The sequence below is a fragment of the Pseudophryne corroboree genome, chromosome 5, assembly GCF_028390025.1.
Source record: "Pseudophryne corroboree isolate aPseCor3 chromosome 5, aPseCor3.hap2, whole genome shotgun sequence".
Classification (NCBI taxonomy): domain Eukaryota; kingdom Metazoa; phylum Chordata; class Amphibia; order Anura; family Myobatrachidae; genus Pseudophryne; species Pseudophryne corroboree.
Genome location: NC_086448.1, coordinates 399182165 through 399201307, shown reverse-complemented (window position 1 = coordinate 399201307; position 19143 = coordinate 399182165). Strand labels below are relative to the sequence as shown.

At 47.7% G+C, this 19143-nt stretch overlaps 1 protein-coding gene across 3 annotated transcripts in view; it reads left to right on the top strand.

Moving 5' to 3' along the window:
• The window catches only part of PTPN3 (protein tyrosine phosphatase non-receptor type 3), a 1027556-nt gene that overhangs the window by 393498 nt on the left and 614915 nt on the right, over positions 1-19143 (top strand). For all 3 annotated transcript variants that reach the window (XM_063922728.1, XM_063922729.1, XM_063922727.1), the window contains 2 exons: positions 5886-6006; positions 13238-13325. In XM_063922728.1, the coding sequence (XP_063778798.1) occupies positions 5886-6006; positions 13238-13325 (209 nt within the window). The remainder of the gene's footprint in view (positions 1-5885; positions 6007-13237; positions 13326-19143) is intronic.

The following is a 19143-nucleotide window of genomic DNA, read 5'->3' as shown; positions in this document are numbered from 1 at the left end:
AAGTGGTGTCTGATTTTCACATCAATCAGCCGCTTGTCGTCCCGGCCCTCTCGGGGGACTCTCCGGATGCGAGATCATTGGACGTTGTAAGAGCGCTCAAGATCTATGTGGATAGGACTTCAGCTATTCGGAAGTCTGATTCCTTATTTGTTCTGTACGACGCTGCCCGCCGTGGTTGGCCGGCCTCTAAGCAAACCTTGTCTCGATGGATTCGACTGACCATCAGACAAGCTTATTTGGCGGCTTCTCGGGAATCTCCATCTTCCATTTCAGCACACTCCACACGCTCTGTGGGACCTTCTTGGGCGGCTGCCCGGGGGGTCTCTATGACTACTTTATGTCGGACGGCTACTTGGTCCGGCCGTCATACGTTTGTCAAATTCTACAAGTTTGACACTTTTGCGGCCTCTGCATCTCAGTTTGGCCGAGCGGTTTTACAGGACTCTCAGCGCTCTCCCTCCCGTTCTGGGAGCTCTGGGACGTCCCCATTGTAACTACGCTCCAGTGGCCCCTAGTGGATGAAGGAGAAATCAGGATTTTGGTACTTACCGATAAATCCCTTTCTCCGATTCCACAGGGGCCACTGGACGCCCGCCCAGCGCTGTTCCTCCTTGTTGTTTTTTGCTTAACGGTTTGCGGTTCAATAAATGACCGCTTGTTGAGTTCAGGTTAACCTGTTTATTGTTAGGTTCTATTCCAGGGTTAGTTTGGGTTATCCTGGTTGACTAGACGTCAATAACCTCCTCTACCTTAAGGTTTTCTTTATTACAGCTCTCCTTGGGCACAGTTTTACGTAGACTGGCTTGGAGGGGAGATAGTAGGGGAGGAGCTAGCCACAGGGTTAGAGTTTTTTAAAGTGCCAGCTCCCAATTACTGCCTACTATTCCCCATTGTAACTACGCTCCAGTGGCCCCTGTGGAATCGGAGAAAGGGATTTATCGGTAAGTACCAAAATCCTGATATCTGGCATGTAGGGCAATGTATATCTGACACTGGGGCAATGTGTATCTGTGAGTCCTATTAAGGTGCACAGTCAGTGCTGACAAGGGGTCTACCTTTGCTAAAAGCGCTGTGTGTGGGTTGGCTCCAATCTCCGTGTCTCTCTTGCCATTCTTGGTGGGGAAACTCTGTCTGCACCCACCTGTGTGTGTGTGTGTGTGTGTGTGTGTGGAGTGTTTGGTGGTCTCCTTTTGCTATGTCCAGGGACACTGTGTCATATGCTGCAGAGGGTTTTTCCTCCCAGGATGATCCCATTCCATGTAATCATGATAGCACTGGTTTAGCACAGATACCAGCAAGGGAACCGGAGTGGTTTTCTTCTATCAAATCTTGGATTTCTCAGATTTCTGACATGGTTGCAAGTAATGAATCTGCAACCCTGGTATTACAGAGCTCTGTAGCAGTATGTCCGGGTTCTGGTACCTCAGGACGCCTCGCTATATACCCCCACAAACGTGCACTTGTGCAGGGCACACAAGACGACACGATACCGATTCTGATACCACAGACGGTGATGGGATTTGTTGCGGGGTTTTGCATCTCTTGCAAATGGGGTGCAATTGTTGATAGAGGCTATCAGGAATGTGTTGAATGTTAATGATACCACACCTGAGCAGGTTGAGGAGTTTTTTTTTTTTCTTTTCACTCGCTAGCCTTCCTGCTTCAAAGAAATTGAATGCTATATTTGAAAAAGCATGGGTAAACCCTGAGAAAAAATTCCAGGTCCCTAAAAGGGTCCAGGTGGTGTTTCCTTTCACTGAGGAGGATAGGAAAAAATGGGAAAACCCGCCGATTGTTGATGCATCTGTGTCCAGACTCTCAAAGAAGGTGGTTTTGCCTGTTCCAGGATCTACCGCCTTAAAGGAGCCGGCTGACAGAAAAATGTATAACACGCTTAAATCAATGTACACTGCTTCAGGGGCCATATTACTTCCCACTATTGCTACTGCATGGATTGCAAAGGCAATAGTAAAGTGGTCGGCTACATTACTTGAGGATTTGGATACGATGGACAGGGATGATGTTGCATTATATTTACACAATAAACATGATTCAGCAGGTTTTATGGTAGAATCCATGAAATACCTGGGTTCCATGGCTGCTGGAATATCTTCCATGTCTGTTTCAGCTCGTCGGGGACTGTGGCTGCGCCAGTGGTCGGCCGACGCGGAATCCAGAAAAAGGGTGGAGGCCCTACCCTATACAGATCAGGCTCTCTTTGGGGAAGCTCTAGACGCGTGGCTATCCACGGCTACAGTGGGTAAGTCTCTCCGTTTCTTCCCTCAGCAGCACCTGCTCCGATTAAATCCTTCTTTTCATCTGCAACACAGTCCTTTTGGCCTAACAAGCACAGAAGGGCCAGAACGTCCAATACCTTCTTTAGGGGAGGTCGAATTAAGTCCAAGAAACCTGCAGCTGCAGGTTACCAGGAACAAAAGCCTGCTTTAGGTACGCCAAAGTCCTCTACATGACGGTGGACCGCGCGCCCTGCAGGTGGGGCCAGTGGGAGAGAGACTCAGACACTTCAGTCAGGTCTGGGTATCGTCCACCCAGGATCCCTGGGTGATATATATTATATCCCAGGGATAAAGGCTGGAATTTCAAACCCCCCCCTCATCGCTTTTTCAAATCAGGCTTACCAGCACTGTACTACAATACGCTGTCCAAAAACTGGTGGACCACCTTACTTGCAGAACAAAGGTTACTATTCAAACCTTTTCGTGGTACTAAAACCGGATGGTTCGGTCAGGCCCATTCTGAACCTAAAATCATTGAACCCCTTTCTAAAGGAGTTTAAGATGGAGTCGCTCAGGGCGGTGATATCAGGTCTGGAAGAGGGGGAATTCCTGGTATCCCTGGATATCAAGGATGCGTACCTCCACATTCCGATCTGGCTGCCGCATCAGGCTCATCTACATTTCGCATTGCTGTTCTGTCATTTTCAGTTCCAGGCCCTGCCATTCGGCCTCTCCACAGCACCAAGGGTATTTACCAAGGTGATGGCCGAAATGATGGTTCTCCTCCGCAAACAGTGTGAACATCATTTCTATATCTGGACGATCTGCTGATAAAGGCATCGTCCACGGAGAAGCTGCTGCAGTCCATTGTTCTCACAACACGCCTCCTCAGGAGTCATGGTTGGATTCTGAACCTTCCAAAGTCACATTTGGAACCAACCCAGAGGTTGTCCTTTCTGGGAATGATCCTGGATACGAAAGTGCAGAATGTGTTTCTTCCGCAGGAAAAGGCGTTGGTGATACAAGGTATGGTCCGGGATGTCCTGAAGCCAGCCCCGTGTCGGTTCATCATTGCATTCGCCTATTGTGAAAGATGGTGGCCTCTTACAAGGCTCTCCATTATGGGAGGTTCCACGCTCAGACCTTCCAACTGGATCTTCTGGACAAGTTGTCAGGGTCTCATCTCCACATGCGCCAGAGAATTCATCTGTCACCAAGGGCCAGGTTTTCACTCCTGTGGTGGCTCCAATTGCCTCATCTTCTGGAGGGCTGCAGGTTCGGGATTTAGGACTGGGTCCTTCTAGCCACGGATGCGAGCCTTTGGGGCTGGGGAGCAGTCACTCGAGGAGTAACCTTCCAAGGATGGTGGTCAAGCCTGGAAGCCGGCCTGCCCATCAACATCCTGGATCTAAGAGCCGTCTACAACGGTCTTCAGGCGGCCCCTCTTCTGAGAAATCAGGCCATTCAAGTGCAGTCGGACAACGTAACAACAGTGGCTTACATAAACCGACAAGGCGGAACAAAGAGCAGAGCGGCAATGTCAGAGATGACAAGAATACTCCTCTGGACAGGAAAACACGCGTTAGAGCTGTCAGCCATCTTCATTCCGGGAGTAGACAACTGGGAAGCAGACTTCCTCAGCAGACACGATCTCCATCCAGGGGAGTGGGGTCTCCATCCAGAGGTGTTCAAGGAAATAACAGACCTTTGGGGATTGCCCCAAATAGACATGATTGCCTCTCTTCTCAACAAGAAGCTTCGGCATTATTGTTCTAGATCAAGAGACCCACAGGCAGTGGCAGTGGACGCCCTGGTGTTTCCGTGGGTGTTCCAGTCAGTGTACGTGTTTCCACCACTCATCCCAAGAATCCTAAAGCTGATAATGAGAACAAGGGTTAAAGCGATCCTCATTGCCCCAGACTGGCCAAGAAGGGCTTGGTACGCGGACTTTCTGAATCTACTGAAAGAAGATCCGAGACCTCTTCCTCTTCGGGAGGACCTGCTGCAACAGGGGCCGTTCGCCTATCAAGACTTACCGCAGCTTCGTTTGATGGCATGGAAGTTGAGCACCTGATACTTGCTCGGAAGGGCATTCCGAAGAAGGTAATTCTTACCCTCATACAGGCTAGGAAAGGGGTAACGTCTAAACATTACCATCGTATTTGGAAGAAATATGTCTCTTGGTGTGAATCCAAGAAGTTTACGACGGTGGAGTTTCAACTCGGACGGTTTCTCCAAGCAGGTGTGAATATGGGCCTGAGGTTAGGATCTGTGAAGGCTCAGATTTCAGCCCTATTCATTTTCTTTCAGAAACATTTGGCTGCCCTCCATGAGGTTCAGACTTTTTTAAAGGGAGTTCTGCACATCCAACCTCCCATTGTACCGCCTACGGCGCCTTGGGACCTTAACGTGGTGTTGCAGTCCCTCCAGTAGGATTGGTTTGAGCCTCTACAGGAGGTTGAGGTCAAGTTTCTTAAATGGAAGGTGGTCATGTTGTTGGCCTTAGCTTCTGCTAGACGCGTATCCTGTAAAAGCCCTTTCTTGATCTTCCACGAAAATAGAGCTGAGCTCCGGACACGTCAGCAGTTTCTTCCGAAGGTTGTGTCGGCATTTCATATCAATCAACCTATTGTGGTGCCAGCGACTACTGACTCCTCAATTACATCAAAGTCTTTGGATGTTGTAAGGGCTCTGAAGATATATGTGAAGAGAACTTCTCATCACAGAAAGTCGGACTCTCGGTTTGTCCTATATGATCCCAAGAAAATTGGGTGTCCTGCTTCTAAGCAGACTATTTCTCGCTGGATTAGGTTCACTATCCAGCACGCTTATTCTACGGCAGGACTGCCGTGTCCAAAATCTGTCAAGGCCCACTCTACTCGTAAGGTGGGTTCTTTCAGGGCAGCTGCCCGGGGTGTCTCGGCTTTACAACTTTGCCGAGCTGCAACTTGGTCTGGGTCGAACATGTTTGCAAGGTTGTACTTTGGCCTCTGATGATCTGAAGTTCAGTCAATCAGTTCTGCAGGAGCCTCCGCTCTTTCCCTCCTGTTCTGGGAGCTTTGGTACATCCCCGTGGTACTAATGTGGACCCCAGCATCCTCTAGGACGTAAGAGAAAATATGATTTTGGTACCTACCAGTAAATCCTTTTCTCGTAGTCCGTAGAGGATGCTGGGCACCCGCCCAGCGCTTAGTTTTCCTGCAAATATTCTTTGGTTCAGTACAACTTCATTTTGTTGAGTACTGCGTTGTTACTTGGTAAGTAATGTTTCCGCAGTTGCTGAGTGTTTAAGCTTCGTTGGCTTGTATGTGTGAGCTGGTACGAATCTCACCGCTATCTGTGTATAATCCTTCCCTCGAAGATGTCCGTCTCCTCGGGCACAGTTTCTAGACTGAGTCTGGTAGGAGAGGCATAGAGGGATGAGCCAACCCGCACTCAAACTCTTAAAGTGCCAATGGCCACTGTTGGATCCGTTTATACCCCATGGTACTAATGTGGACCCCAGCACCCTCTACTGACAACGAGAAAAGGATTTCCCGGTAGGTACCAAAATCCTATATTTATGGCTATGTCCAATACCGTACTATATTATTTTTCATAGTTTGTTTTCTGATTCATAGTTTCGTTTTTGTTTTTTTTATTGCACAGCTGAGTTTGGAGATTACAATTCTTCCGTGCATCTACCAGGACACCTTTCAAATAAAACTTTTATTCCCGATCAAGATAATGATTTTTTAAGCAAAGTTGAATCTCTCCACAATCAACACAGGTAATCATGATATTAGTTATTTTGGACGTTTGGGGCTGTGTTCTGTCTAACTTTTTATCAGGATTACATGTTTTATATGACCTGAAGTTACCATTGTTTCATACTTACCTACTCTCCCGGAAGCTGCGGGAGGCTCCCGTTTTTTGGGGTAGCCCCCCCTGAAGAGTGGGCAGGTCTCCCGCATCCTGCTCGCACCCTAGTAATGCGGGCAGGATGGAGAGATAATCTCCCGTATTCGCAGGTCCGTCTGGTAAAGAAGGGGTTAAAATGACGCAAATCGCTGGACTTCTCCCTGAGAGGAGAAATAAAATATAGTCAAGTATGCATTGTTTACGTGACCAGTGGAGTGTGTCATTTGTTATGGCATTACTCAGAAGAAAATTTTATATTTCTTTTAGTCTTATAAGCACCTCAAAGAAATATGTTGATGATCTTGTTTTTCCAATAACCCACCTTTCCAAAAGATTAAAAAGCAAGATTCTATGCAGGTGCAAATTAACAGAGGAGGGGACATGTGTGCAGTCTCCGTTTAGGCCCCCGCCTCTCTAACATGCAGCCAGGCAGTGCATTTGTGAGCAGACTTTATCACTACAGATCTCTTGGGAAATGGCACTGCACCATTTTCTCTGTGATTTGTGCAGCATTGCCGATCCGGAGAAGAACGTATTGAAGAAATGGGTGTAGAGTGCACACTCTGGACCCATTGTAGATATGCCACTGATTCTGTGTGTAGGGTTTGACATAAAAAAAAAATCTGCACTTGAAATTAAAACGATTTCACTGTCTTGATTTAAACACTTACTATGTGTAGGAAGAATATTGTGGCCTGGCCTACCATTTTAAGAACCTATCAAATTAAATGAGGGGTTACTTTTTTCTTATTAAAAAAACACAACACTTTTTATTAATTTTAAAGCATATCATACAGGTATACAGCAAATGTATACTTTTTTAGACATAACATGGGGGAAATATGGGCTTTAGATTCCCCCCTCTCCTATCCCCCCTATCTGTGGAAAATATCATTTCTGCTGCGGGGTACACTGGGGCTCCACAGGGAATAACATTGGGGTGTAGAGTAGGATCTTGATCCGAGGCACCAACTGGCTCAAAGCTTTGACTGTTCCCAAGATGCATAGCGCTGCCTCCTCTATAACCCTGCTTCTGTGCACAGTAGCTCAGTTTTGTAGTTGGTGCCATGCAGTAAGCAGGCATACAACAGGTGGGCTGCTACAGCAGCCGTGCGAAGAGCTTTTTAAGCGAAGATAGAAGACTTCAAGGGCTACAACAGTGATAGATGTCAGTCAGACATCTCCTGCTGCAGCTCCATCACCTCCCCCCAACGGCGCTGTATACTCCCGCGCCCTGGTTGCCGGGTACTTATAGCGGAGGCTCCAGTTTGCTCACAGTTAGTCACACACTCTCCGAAGTTCTCCTGGATCATGTGGCCACACTCGGAGGAGGTAAGTGGGTCCCCTAGGCGGGTCCCGCTGAAATCGCGATCAGGTGTGGCCGCTGGGAGGCGGACCACGCGCTGGAGTGGACACTGTGGTCGAGCAGGGACTCCACTAAACCATCAGGGCAAGAGCACAGGTCAGTTTTTACCTCATAAAAAACGTTTTTATTACAGCCCATAGTACCAGTGGTGAGGTCCAGCAGGGGGATAAAGCTTGGACCTGTAGACCCTCCTCCAGCTCCAGGGCACCATTTACAGTAATTTCCCCGCCCTGGAGCTGTATATCTCTCTCTCCCTCACTCCCAGTCAGTGTTTGGGTGCCATTACAAAGAGCAGCACTGTTCCTTGGACTGTTTGGGCAAATCCTCCTTTGTAAAGCCACCTGCACGTCAGCGCTGTGCATTTTACAAGACACTTAAGTAGTCTACATGTCTATTGACAGTGTTGGTTAAGAAACAATGCATTTGGTCATGGTTATATAGTACAAGTACCCTGTGATATACAGCCAGTCTTTGCTGTGCATTGATATATCTACTAATTTTATAGCTATACTGAGTATTACTTTGTATTGATAGTCCAGTGCAGTTTTATTGCATGTCATAGTTTCTGCATTGTACATTGTGACTATATGTGTGTGCATGTAGCTGCTGTGTGGCCTCCATTTCATGTCTCTCTCTCAGATTGCTATCCCTATATTTTATGACCTGAGGGAGCTCAGTGCATCAGGTTTATTATCTGATATAGGTGTCTTACAAGACATACTCATTGTGTATTTTTCTTTGTGATTTTTAGTCACCATATACCTCTTGAATTCCCTGTTTGCGGAGTACACAAGCTGCACAGGGGGTGCTTGTCAGGTATATTGCTGCTGATATTGTACTGTGTTGCCTGAGATTGTACTTTTAGCTATGTTGGCTTCAGGGGGCAACAAAGTTGGAGCTGATCCCACAGTGTGTGAAGGTGACGCTGCAGGCATGTTTGAGGAAAACTTGGCAGCAGAGAGTTCAGGTTCTGGGGGTTCCCTACCCCCCAGTGGAATAGAGTGGCAACGGGGGTTCAAAATGACTTACCTTTGGCTACATTTTCCTCGTTATTAACTATGCTTGTAAATAAACTTACGCCCCCTATGGGACCCCCTGTGCCGGTACAACCGATCATGGTACCTGCAGTTAATCTGCCATGGGCGGATCAAATCTCCAATCAGTTACAGCAATTAAACCAGTCACTGACTAAAAAGAAATCTGACTCTCACCCGCCTAAGACCAAGGGGTCATCAAAACAGGCCATTACTTCCTCACAGTCTAGCACTGTCCCAGGATGCTTACCTGCATATTCCCATTGCAATGTCGCGTCAGCAATTTGCATTGGGCAACCTCCATTACCAATTTTGGGTGTTACCTATTGGGTTGACCACGGCTCCGCGTGTTTACACCAAGGTCATGGCGATTATGACGGCTGTACTCCGCCGTCAAGGGGTCAGGATCCTACCGTATCTGGACAACTTTTTGATTCTGGCAAATTCCCCAGAAGTTCTCCTACGCCATCTGGATCTGACCATCCAGTTTCTGCAAGCACACTGGTGGCTCATCAACTGCAAGAAATCTTCCCTGGTCCCTGCACAGAGCATGGTGCACCTGGGAGCGTTGTTGGACACCTGCAACCAGCGGTTGTTCTTGTCTCAGGAGAAGGTCCTGAAGCTTGCAAGTGCTAGGTCTCATGATGTTGGCTTTCGACATGGTGGAGTATGCTCAATTCCATTCCCGCCCTTTGCAGATATTGATTCTTACCAAATGGGACAGCCTGCCTCACCGGATCAGGTCTCACATGATCTCCTTGTTTCCGGAGGTCCATCTGTCACTGAACTGGTGGCTGCAGGACAGACGTTTGAGCGGGGGTCGTCCCTTCTGGATCTCCAACTGGGTCCTTCTGACGACGGATGCCAGTCTGAGAGGCTGGGGCGTGGTCTTGGAGCAACACTTCCTTCAGGGTCGGTGGACCGAGGAGGAATCTCCCCAATAAACATTCTGGAACTGCGGGCGGTGTTCAACGCACTGTACCTGGCCCAGCATCTAATGCAGAACAGACCTGTTCAGGTACAGTCGGACAACGCCACCACAGTGGCGTACATAAATCATCAAGGCGGCACTCGAAGCCGCATGGCAATGAGGGAAGTATCAAGGATTCTTCAATGGGCGGAACGCCATCTGCCTGCTATATCGGCGGTGTTCATTCCGGGGGTCCTAAACTGGGAAGTGGACTTTCTCAGTCATCGGGACGTGCACGCCAGGGAGTTGAGCCTCCATCCGGAAGTTTTTCAACTCCTCGTTGACAAGTGGGGCACTCCAGATGTAGACCTGATGGCGTCTCGACACAACACAAGGTTTCAGTCTTCGGAGCAGGAACAAGGGATCTTCAAGCAGCGTTCGTGGATGCACTGGCAATCCTGTGGAACTTTCGGTTGCCATATGTGTTCCCTCCAGTGTCTCTACTGCTTAGAGTGATAAAGAAGTTCAAACAAGAAGGAGGCATGCTACTTCTGCTTGCTCCAGCGTGGCCCAGACGGTATTGTTTCTCAGACCTCCGGATTTGACCCGTCTGGCTTTGACTGCGTGGCTCTTGAAGCTTCCGTACTGAGGGCCAAGGGTTTTTCGGAGGTGGTCATTCAAACTATGTTGAAGGCCCGTAAGCCGGCTTCTGCTCGGATTTACCATAGGGTCTGGAATTCTTACTTTGCTTGGTGAACAAATAACAATCATGACGCTTACAAGTTTAGTACAGCCAAACTTTTGGCTTTTCTACAGCAAGGCCTGGACTAAGGCCTTCGTCTGGCCCCCCTCAAGGTTCCTATTTCTGCCTTGTCGGTATGGATTCAGAGAAAAATTGCATCTCTGCCTGATGTTCATACCTTCACTCAGGGTGTGTTGCACATTCAGCCTCATTATGTCCCACCTGTGGCCCCTTGGGATTTGTCGGTGGTCTTGGAGGCCTTGCAAGGATTTCCATTTGAACCTCTTGCATCCGCAGATCTTAAGTGGCTTTCCCTTAAGGTCTTGTTACTGCTAGCCATTGCTTCTGCTAGACGTGTTTAAGACTTGGGTGCCTTACCCTGTAAATCTCCCTATCTGATTTTTCACTGTGATCGGGCAGTTCTTGGTACACGCCCTGGTTACCTACCTAAGGTGGTGTCTTCCTTTCACCTTAACCAGGAGATTGTGGTTCCTGCCTTTAATTCTCCGGAGTTGCCTTCCGGAGAGTGGTCTTTGGATGTGGTACAGGCTCTCCGGATCTATGTGAAGAGAACTGCTTCCATTCGGAAGTCTGAAACTCTCTTCGTGCTATTAGGTTTTCACAAATGTTGCTGGCCTGCTAATAAGCAGACCTTGGCCAGATGGATTAGAATGGTGATTGCACATTTTTATGTACAGGCTGGCCTTCCAGCTCCTGATACCATCAAAGCCCATTTTACTCGGTCTGTTGGACCTTCTTGGGCGGCCCGCCGTGGTGCGACCGTTGAACAATAGTGCAAGGCGGCTACCTGGTCCTCAGTGAACATGTTCCTAAGGTTCTATGCCTTCAATACTTCCGCCTCCCAGGATGCTTCCTTTGGGCGTCAGGTTCTTTTGCCCGCTACAGTGCATCCCCTCCCATAAGGAACTGCTTTAGGACATCCCCGGTGTTATTCCCTGTGGAGCCTAGTGTACCCCGCAGCAGTAAACAAGATTTATGGTAAGAACTTACCGTTGTTAAGTCTCTTTCTGCGAGGTACACTGGGCTCCACAGGGCGCCCACCCTGACGCCCTTAGCTTCTTTGGGTTGGTATGGCATTAGCCGCTGACATCCACTCCTGTCGTGAGTGTGTGATGTATGTGGCTACTAACGATTGTCGTCTCTTTTACCTGCTACTGCGTTGGACTGGTTGACAAAAACTGAGCTCCTGTGCACGGAGGCGGGGTTATAGAGGAGGTGGCACTATGCATCTTGGGAACAGTCAAAGCTTTGAGCCTTTTGGTGCCTCAGATCAAGATCCTACTCTACACCCCAATGTTATTCCCTTTGGAGCCCAGTGTACCTCGCAGAAAGAGATTTAACAACGGTAAGTTCTTACCATAAATCTCGTTTTTTTGTGTTCAGTTTGTGATTGCCAGATAATAGCCACTAAGGGGGCTTACTGGTTAGAGAGGAGTCTCCCCTCTTTCAACATAGAGTGCCCCATGTGTGTGTGGGCTAGTATGGAGGAGATAAGGCACAATGCGGTTGCCTTTCTGTAGTGCTGGGTAATATTTGCTGTCTACCACATTGATCACCAAACAATAACTGCTAAGGGGCCACATATATTGGTGCCAATTTGATTGTAGTGGGCACCTATTATAGGAGGTGATAGGACACATACGGCGGGATGTATTCAAATACATCACCGCCCTTGCCGGCCACTGCAGCGATACTAATTGCATATGTACTAACATATGCGATTAACATTGCAATGCGGTGACAGAGATGCTCTGCGATACCTTTCAAAAGGTTGTGCAGGGGTCTCGGTCACCTCCCTGGGGTCTCCTCGCAGACCGGCAAGCAAGCATCAGTCCCGGGCTACTCTTCGCTGCAGCCATAAGGACTTCGGGATTAGTTTCTGGGGGAGGAGGAGTTTGGGTTCCGGGACCAGGGCTGCCTGCACACAGGTATGCCGTGGGAGGGGGTTCAGCGTGAGCGGCACAGGGTGGCTGAGGCAGCGGGATGCGGCGGCTGGCGGTAAGAAGCCCATAGGCTTCTATAGGGTATCACCATCAAAAGATGGTGATACCCTCGGCGTCGAAAACCCGGCGGCCGGGTGTTAGTCCCTTTAGTACATCCCACCTATAGTGTGGGGTAGCCGTCTGGTGAACACTAAGCAATACGTAGCTGTGAATACAGCCGCCGGCACCACAGGATTTTCTCCCTCTATGGGTGTCCAAGACACCCATAGAGAGAGAATATAACCTTTGATAAGCGCAGCTCGCCCAACTGCTGGCATACCAGTGGCCGGGATCCCGCTGTTGGTATACTGACAGATGGGATCCCAGCTGCGGGTTTTTCATACTGATCCCTTTGAAAGAGATTACTTAACTCATTCAAACAAGTTTTACCCCAATCTTTCTAGGTGCTGGGGAACTTTAAGTCTCTCCCTTCACCACTTAATTTTTTTTATTCAAAGGTGATGTCAGCACAAATGCGTGCACTGGTGTCACTTGCCGACATGACCTGCATGTTACTGGGTAATACTGTAGGCTTTGCTGGTTATTGACATTCACTGTGGAGGATGAGTGGTGCTCTCATACTCTGCAGTCTTGCTGAATACCCGGAGGATGAGCCCCACTCACACTCCACAGCAAAGGGGTTAATTTTTTACTCTGGAACTTTTTAAAAGCAACTGCCATCAAACTAAATTAACATAGTAAAACTGACGAACCCTGATAGGGTTTCCTCCTGACTCTGCTGCTCACAGCAGCAGTCAGATGGGATAAAACAGCTATAGTTCTGTGTCTGCCTGAGCCCCAGTCTCACTGTTTTGTTTTGGGTTTTTTATTTTTTATTTTATTTTATCCTCATACTGTTTTTGCAATAATTTCTTAATGTCACTATTGTACTCCGGTAACAGTGAGCTCTACCTTGGCCAAGAGTACACTAACTTTGTGATTTTCATAGGGAAATATAAATAAATATGATTGATGGTATATTTTCATTGTATAGAATTACAAATTGTATATTTAGCAGTAACAAGTCTCTCTCATCCCTTTTTAGTGGTCTTGGACAAACGGAAGCAGAGTCATGCTACATTAACATTGCAAGAACACTTGAGTTCTACGGAGTTGAAATGCACAGTGGTAGAGTATGTTTAATCTATATGTATTTATCAGCTGCAAATGAAATCTTTGTAAGCATACATATATTAGTATCATATATAAAGTTGTTTATATTGCACACACATCTACTGACTGCCGCTTTTACAAAGAATATTTGACAATTTCACATCAGTCCCTGCCCCAGTGGAGCTTACAATCAATATTCCCTATCACATGTACACGCAGATGCATTCATGCTAGGGTTAATGTTGTTGGGAGCCCATTAGCCTACCAGTATATATTTGGATTGTGGGAGAAAACCAGAGCATCCGAAGGAAACCCACGCAAGTATGGGGAGAATATAGAAACTCCATCCACACAGTTAGGGCAATGGTGAGAATCGAACCCATGGTCCTCTCGGGTCGTACATCCCAGGTCCGCGACCAGGGTTATTCTCGCGTCTGATATGGGTCAGTTGCAGTGAGAAAGGCATGATCTAGGTCATGCCTACAAAGCTGCTGTTTGGAGATTACATCATCTCCAAGAGTCCTTTGTGGACAGCGATAACCGCCAATTACCCGGTCCCGGCAGCAGTCTGAAAGGTTAAGTGCATGTGATGCCCTGGCTCAGACCCATGTTCAGTATCCCAGCTCTGGGGCTTCTCTCTGATTAAAGGTATAGGGGTATATGCAATTAGCGGCGAATCGCGGCAAATTATCGCCATTTTTTGATTCGACACAATTCGACCGTCCAATTTTGGCAAGTGGTTGCCGAAATTCACCATATTCAATGGAAAACAGATTCAACAGTCCCGCGGGCGAAAAACGGCCGATTTGCCGGATTTTGCCGCGATTTTTAAAAACGGGGAAAAACGGGAAAAACCCCCCAAAAAATGGCGTGGGATCCCCCCTCCGAAGCATAACCAGCCTCGGGCTCTTCGAGCTGGTCCTGGTTCTAAAAATGCGGGGAAAAATTGGACAGGGGATCCCCCGTATTTTTAAAACTAGCACCAGGCTCTGCGCCTGGTGCTGGTGCAAAAAATACGGGGGACAAAAAGAGTAGGGGTCCCCCGTATTTTATACACCAGCATCGGGCTCCACTAGCTGGACAGATAATGCCACAGCCGGGGGTCACTTTTATACAGTGCCCTGCGGCCGTGGCATTAAATATCCAACTAGTCACCCCTGGCCGGGGTACCCTGGGGGAGTGGGGACCCCTTCAATCAAGGGGTCCCCCCCCAGCCACCCAAGGGCCAGGGGTGAAGCCCGAGGCTGTCCCCCCCATCCAAGGGCTGCGGATGGGGGGCTGATAGCCTTGTCAAAATCGAAAGAATATTGTTTTTTCCATTAGTACTACAAGTCCCAGCAAGCCTCCCCCGCAAGCTGGTACTTGGAGAACCACAAGTACCAGCATGCGGGAGAAAAACGGGCCCGCTGGTACCTGTAGTACTACTGGGAAAAAAATACCCAAATAAAAACAGGAGACACACACCGTGACAAGTACAACTTTATTACACACTGACGACACACACACATACTTACCTATGTTGACACGCCGACTGCCACGTCTCGACTCCGACGATCCGGGGTACCTGTGTAAAAAAAAACACTCACCTGATCCAGTGTCCAGAGATAATCCACGTACTTGGCAAAAAAAAAAACACGAATACCCGACCACCGGACTGAAAGGGGTCCCATGTTGACACATGAGACCCCTTTCCCCGAATGCCGGGACCCCACGTGACTGCTGTCACTGAGGTCCCTTCAGCCAATCAGGAAGTGCCACGTCGTAGCGCTCACCTGATTGGCTGTGCGCGTCTTAGCTCAGACAGCGCATCGCACAGCTCCCTCCATTACTTTCAATGGTGGGAACTTTGCCGTCAGCGGCGGGGTTACCCGCGGTCAACCGCTGACCGCGGGTGACCCCACCACTAACTGCAAAGTTCCCACCATTGAATATAATGGAGAGGCTTTGCGATGCGCTGTCTGACAGCTCTTTCGCGCACAGAGCCAATCAGCAGAGTGCAAGGTCGTTGCACTCGCTGATTGGCTGAAGAGACACTTCTGTGACAGCTGTCACGGGGGTGTCTGCATTCGTGGAAAGGGGTCTCATGTGTCAACATGGGACACCTTTCAGTCCGGTGGTCGACAAGTACGTGGATTTATCTCTGGACCCTGGATCAGGTGAGTATAATTATCTTTTATTTTCAGGTACCCGTGGATTCTACTTGGAGAAGAGGACCGACTGCTTCGTGTCAACATAGGTAAGTATGTGTGTGTCGGCAGTGTGTAATAAAGTTGTACTTGTCACGGTGTGTGTCTCCTGTTTTTATTTGGGTATTTTTTTCCCAGTAGTACTACAGGTACCAGCGGGCCCGTTTTTCTCCCGCATGCTGGTACTTGTGGTTCTCCAAGTACCAGCTTGCGGGGGAGGCTTGCTGGGACTTGTAGTATTACTGGAAAAAACAATATTCTTTCAATTTTGACAAGGCTATCAGCCCCCCATCTGCAGCCCTTGGATGGGGGGGACAGCCTCGGGCTTCACCCCTGGCCCTTGGGTGGCTGGGGGGGGACCCCTTGATTGAAGGGGTCCCCACTCCCCCAGGGTACCCCGGCCAGGGGTGACTAGTTGGATATTTAATGCCACGGCCGCAAGGCACTGTATAAAAGTGACCCCCGGCTGTGGCATTATCTGTCCAGCTAGTGGAGCCCGATGCTGGTGTATAAAATACGGGGGACCCCTACTCTTTTTGTCCCCCGTATTTTTTGCACCAGGCGCAGAGCCCGGTGCTGGTTTTAAAAATACGGGGGATCCCCTGTCAATTTTCCCCCCGCATTTTTAGAACCAGGACCAGCTCGAAGAGCCCGAGGCTGGTTATGCTTTGGAGGGGGGACCCCACGCCATTTTTTTTCTGAATTTTACCATTCCATCTAAAAAAAATAAAAAATAAAAATATTATTTTAAAAAATATATAAATAATACTTGTGCCTCCAAAAAAGACAAACCAAGTACCTAATCCCTTCTAATATAAATAGATATGCTATTATCAATAAAAAAAAACACAAAAAAAAACATGTTTTAAATTTTTTTTATTAGTTTCACCCACCAAAGTGTGGCGGATTGAAAATGTCGAATTTACTGTCTAAAAGCACTGTTGTCGAATTTCCAAACTTCAATTGAATATACTTTGGTCGAATTGCAGCACTTGTTTCATTGCAGAAAAGTAGAATTTGACAAAAGTCAAATTTCAAAAAGTCGAATTTTGAAAGTCCGTTTTTTTGACGGAAAGTACTGAATTGCATTGACAATTTTTTTTTTTTGGCGAAAAAGTCCCGAAATTCGACAATTTCGGGAATTCGACCGCAATTGCATATACCCCATAAGCTTTAATTTAAGAGTATCCACATCCAAAGTGGAGGAAGTGGAGCCATTTTTTTTCAAGAGACCAAAAGTAATTGGACTATTAACTCAAAAGCTGTTTCATGGACAGGTCCGGGTTATTGCTTTGTAATTTATCAATTAAGCAGTCAAAAGGTCTGGAGTTAATTCCAAGGGGTATATTTAGGAAGGTCCCAATTTAATTTGTGTTTGTGTTTTTCTTCTAAATGTGATCACAGAATTTACTAAACGCATATCTCAGCAGTGTTGGGGCTATTTGTATTGTTTTTCCCAGCAGAGTTCACAAATACGAATGAATAGACTATGAGTCAGTCAAACACGGCTGTTATTTTATACAACTCAGCAATTTACTAAGAATTTGTATTCTCAATCACTGCCGACAACTGCCTTGAAATCACGGAATTCGTTAAAAAAAAGGAGCTTTCAAATAGACCTGGCTTTTTGCTGGCGTGTTCAGATAGTCATGCACGGATCAGTGAGATCCGTGCATGCTTATCTGTGTAAAAGGGTCTGAAATAATTAAAAATCATAAAAAAAAATTGACTGGGGTCCCCCCTCCTATGTATAACCAGCCGGGGGGGGGGGGGGGGGGGAATTTGGCTGGGGTCCCCCCGTATTTAGCCAACCTGCACCGGGCTCTAGGGCTGGCCCTGGTTCCAAAAGTACGGGGGACAGAAGACGTATGGGTCCCCCATATCTTTTAAACCAGCACCGGGCTCCACTAGCCGAGAAGATAATGCCACAGCCGGGGGACACTTTTATACTGGTCCCTGCAGCCGTGGCATTACCCCCCCAACTAGTCACCCCAGGCCAGGGTACCCTGGGGGAGTGGGGACCCCTTAAATCAAGGGGTCCCCCCCTCCAGGCACCCAAGGACCAGGAGTGAAGCCCGAGTTTGTCCCCCATATCCCTGGACGGTGGATGGGGTGCTGATAGCATTTTTATGTGTAAAAAAAGAATATTGTCTTTTGTTTTAGTACTACAAGTCCCAGCAAGCCTCCCTCGCTTGCTGGCGCTTGGAGAACCACAAGTACCAGCATGCAGGGAAACAACGGGCCCACTGGTACCTGTTTTTCTACAACAACAGAAATACCCAAATAAGAACAATACACACACTTTGAAAGTACAAATTTATTAAAACACACTTACACACTCATACATACTTACCTACAACCCACGTCCCCTTCTCCATGTAGAATCCAAACGTATCCCTGTAAAATCAAAATTCCAATATAGTCGCCTATTATCCAGTGATGATCTGTCCTCTTCGTTCCTGTAGTAATTCACGGGCTTGTAAAAAAAAACAAAAAAATTAAAGCCCGATCCACGCCACTAAAAGGGTTCTATGTTTACACATGGAACCCCTTTCCCCGAATGCCGGGAACCCCCATGACTTCTGTCACTGGAGATCCCAGCAGCCAATCAGGGAGCGCCACGTCATGGTGCTCTCCTGATTGACAGGCTAGTAGTGCACAGCCAATCAGGAGCAGCACACCGGCTAGAATGGGGGTTCGCACACTTCCATTCTAGCCTGTGATGGGTACTTTGCGGTCTGCGGTTAACCACAAAGTTAATTGGGTCACTCTTGTTGGTGACCCCGGCCAGGGGTGACTAGTTTAGGGGGGTAATGCCACAGCCGCAGGGACCAGTATAAAAGTGGCCCCCGGTTGTGGCATTATCTTCTCGGCTAGTGGAGCCCAGTGATGGTTTTAAAAATACGGGGGACCCCTACGTCTTTTGTCCCCCGTATTTTTGGAACCAGGGCGGGCTCAAGAGCCCAGTGCTGGTTGTCTAAATACTGGGGGACCGCAGTCAATTCCCCACCGGTATTTAAACAACCAGGACCGGCTCAAAGAGCCTGAGGCTGGTTATGCTTGGGAGGGGGGACCCCACACAATTTTCTTAACACTTTTAACTCTTTTAACTCTTTTAATACTGTACAGAATGAAGCCCTGCACGGATCTCACTGATCCGGCCGGGCGTCATTGTGTTATGTCCGGCAGTGTTTTACTCATCACTCCCGTAAAACACTGCCCGACGATATGAATAACATCGACATTGGAAAATACGAAAAAACAAAACTCTGCAGCATAGTGAATTCCCGAAAATGATTTAAAAATGTTGCAGAAAAATATTTGATAAAATTCCAGTTTAAACTACCACCAATTCGGGAGAAACACGAATCTTAGTAAATATACCCCCAAGTGTGGCATTTGCATTTGGGAGCTGTTCATGTGAACTCACAACATGTGGTCAAGTGAGCTCTCAATGTAAGTAAAACAGGCCATTCCTCTGCTGCAAAAACAAACAAAATCCATCAGAGAGAAAGCGTGAAATTTACAGTTTGGTACATGCTAATAATAAATAAAATAAAAAAAGAACGTACTTGTGAGCTTGGCAACACAAAAAGTTCTGGACATCCATGAAAGACATCAGTGGTGGATTGTCATGGTATTCTTCCATTGT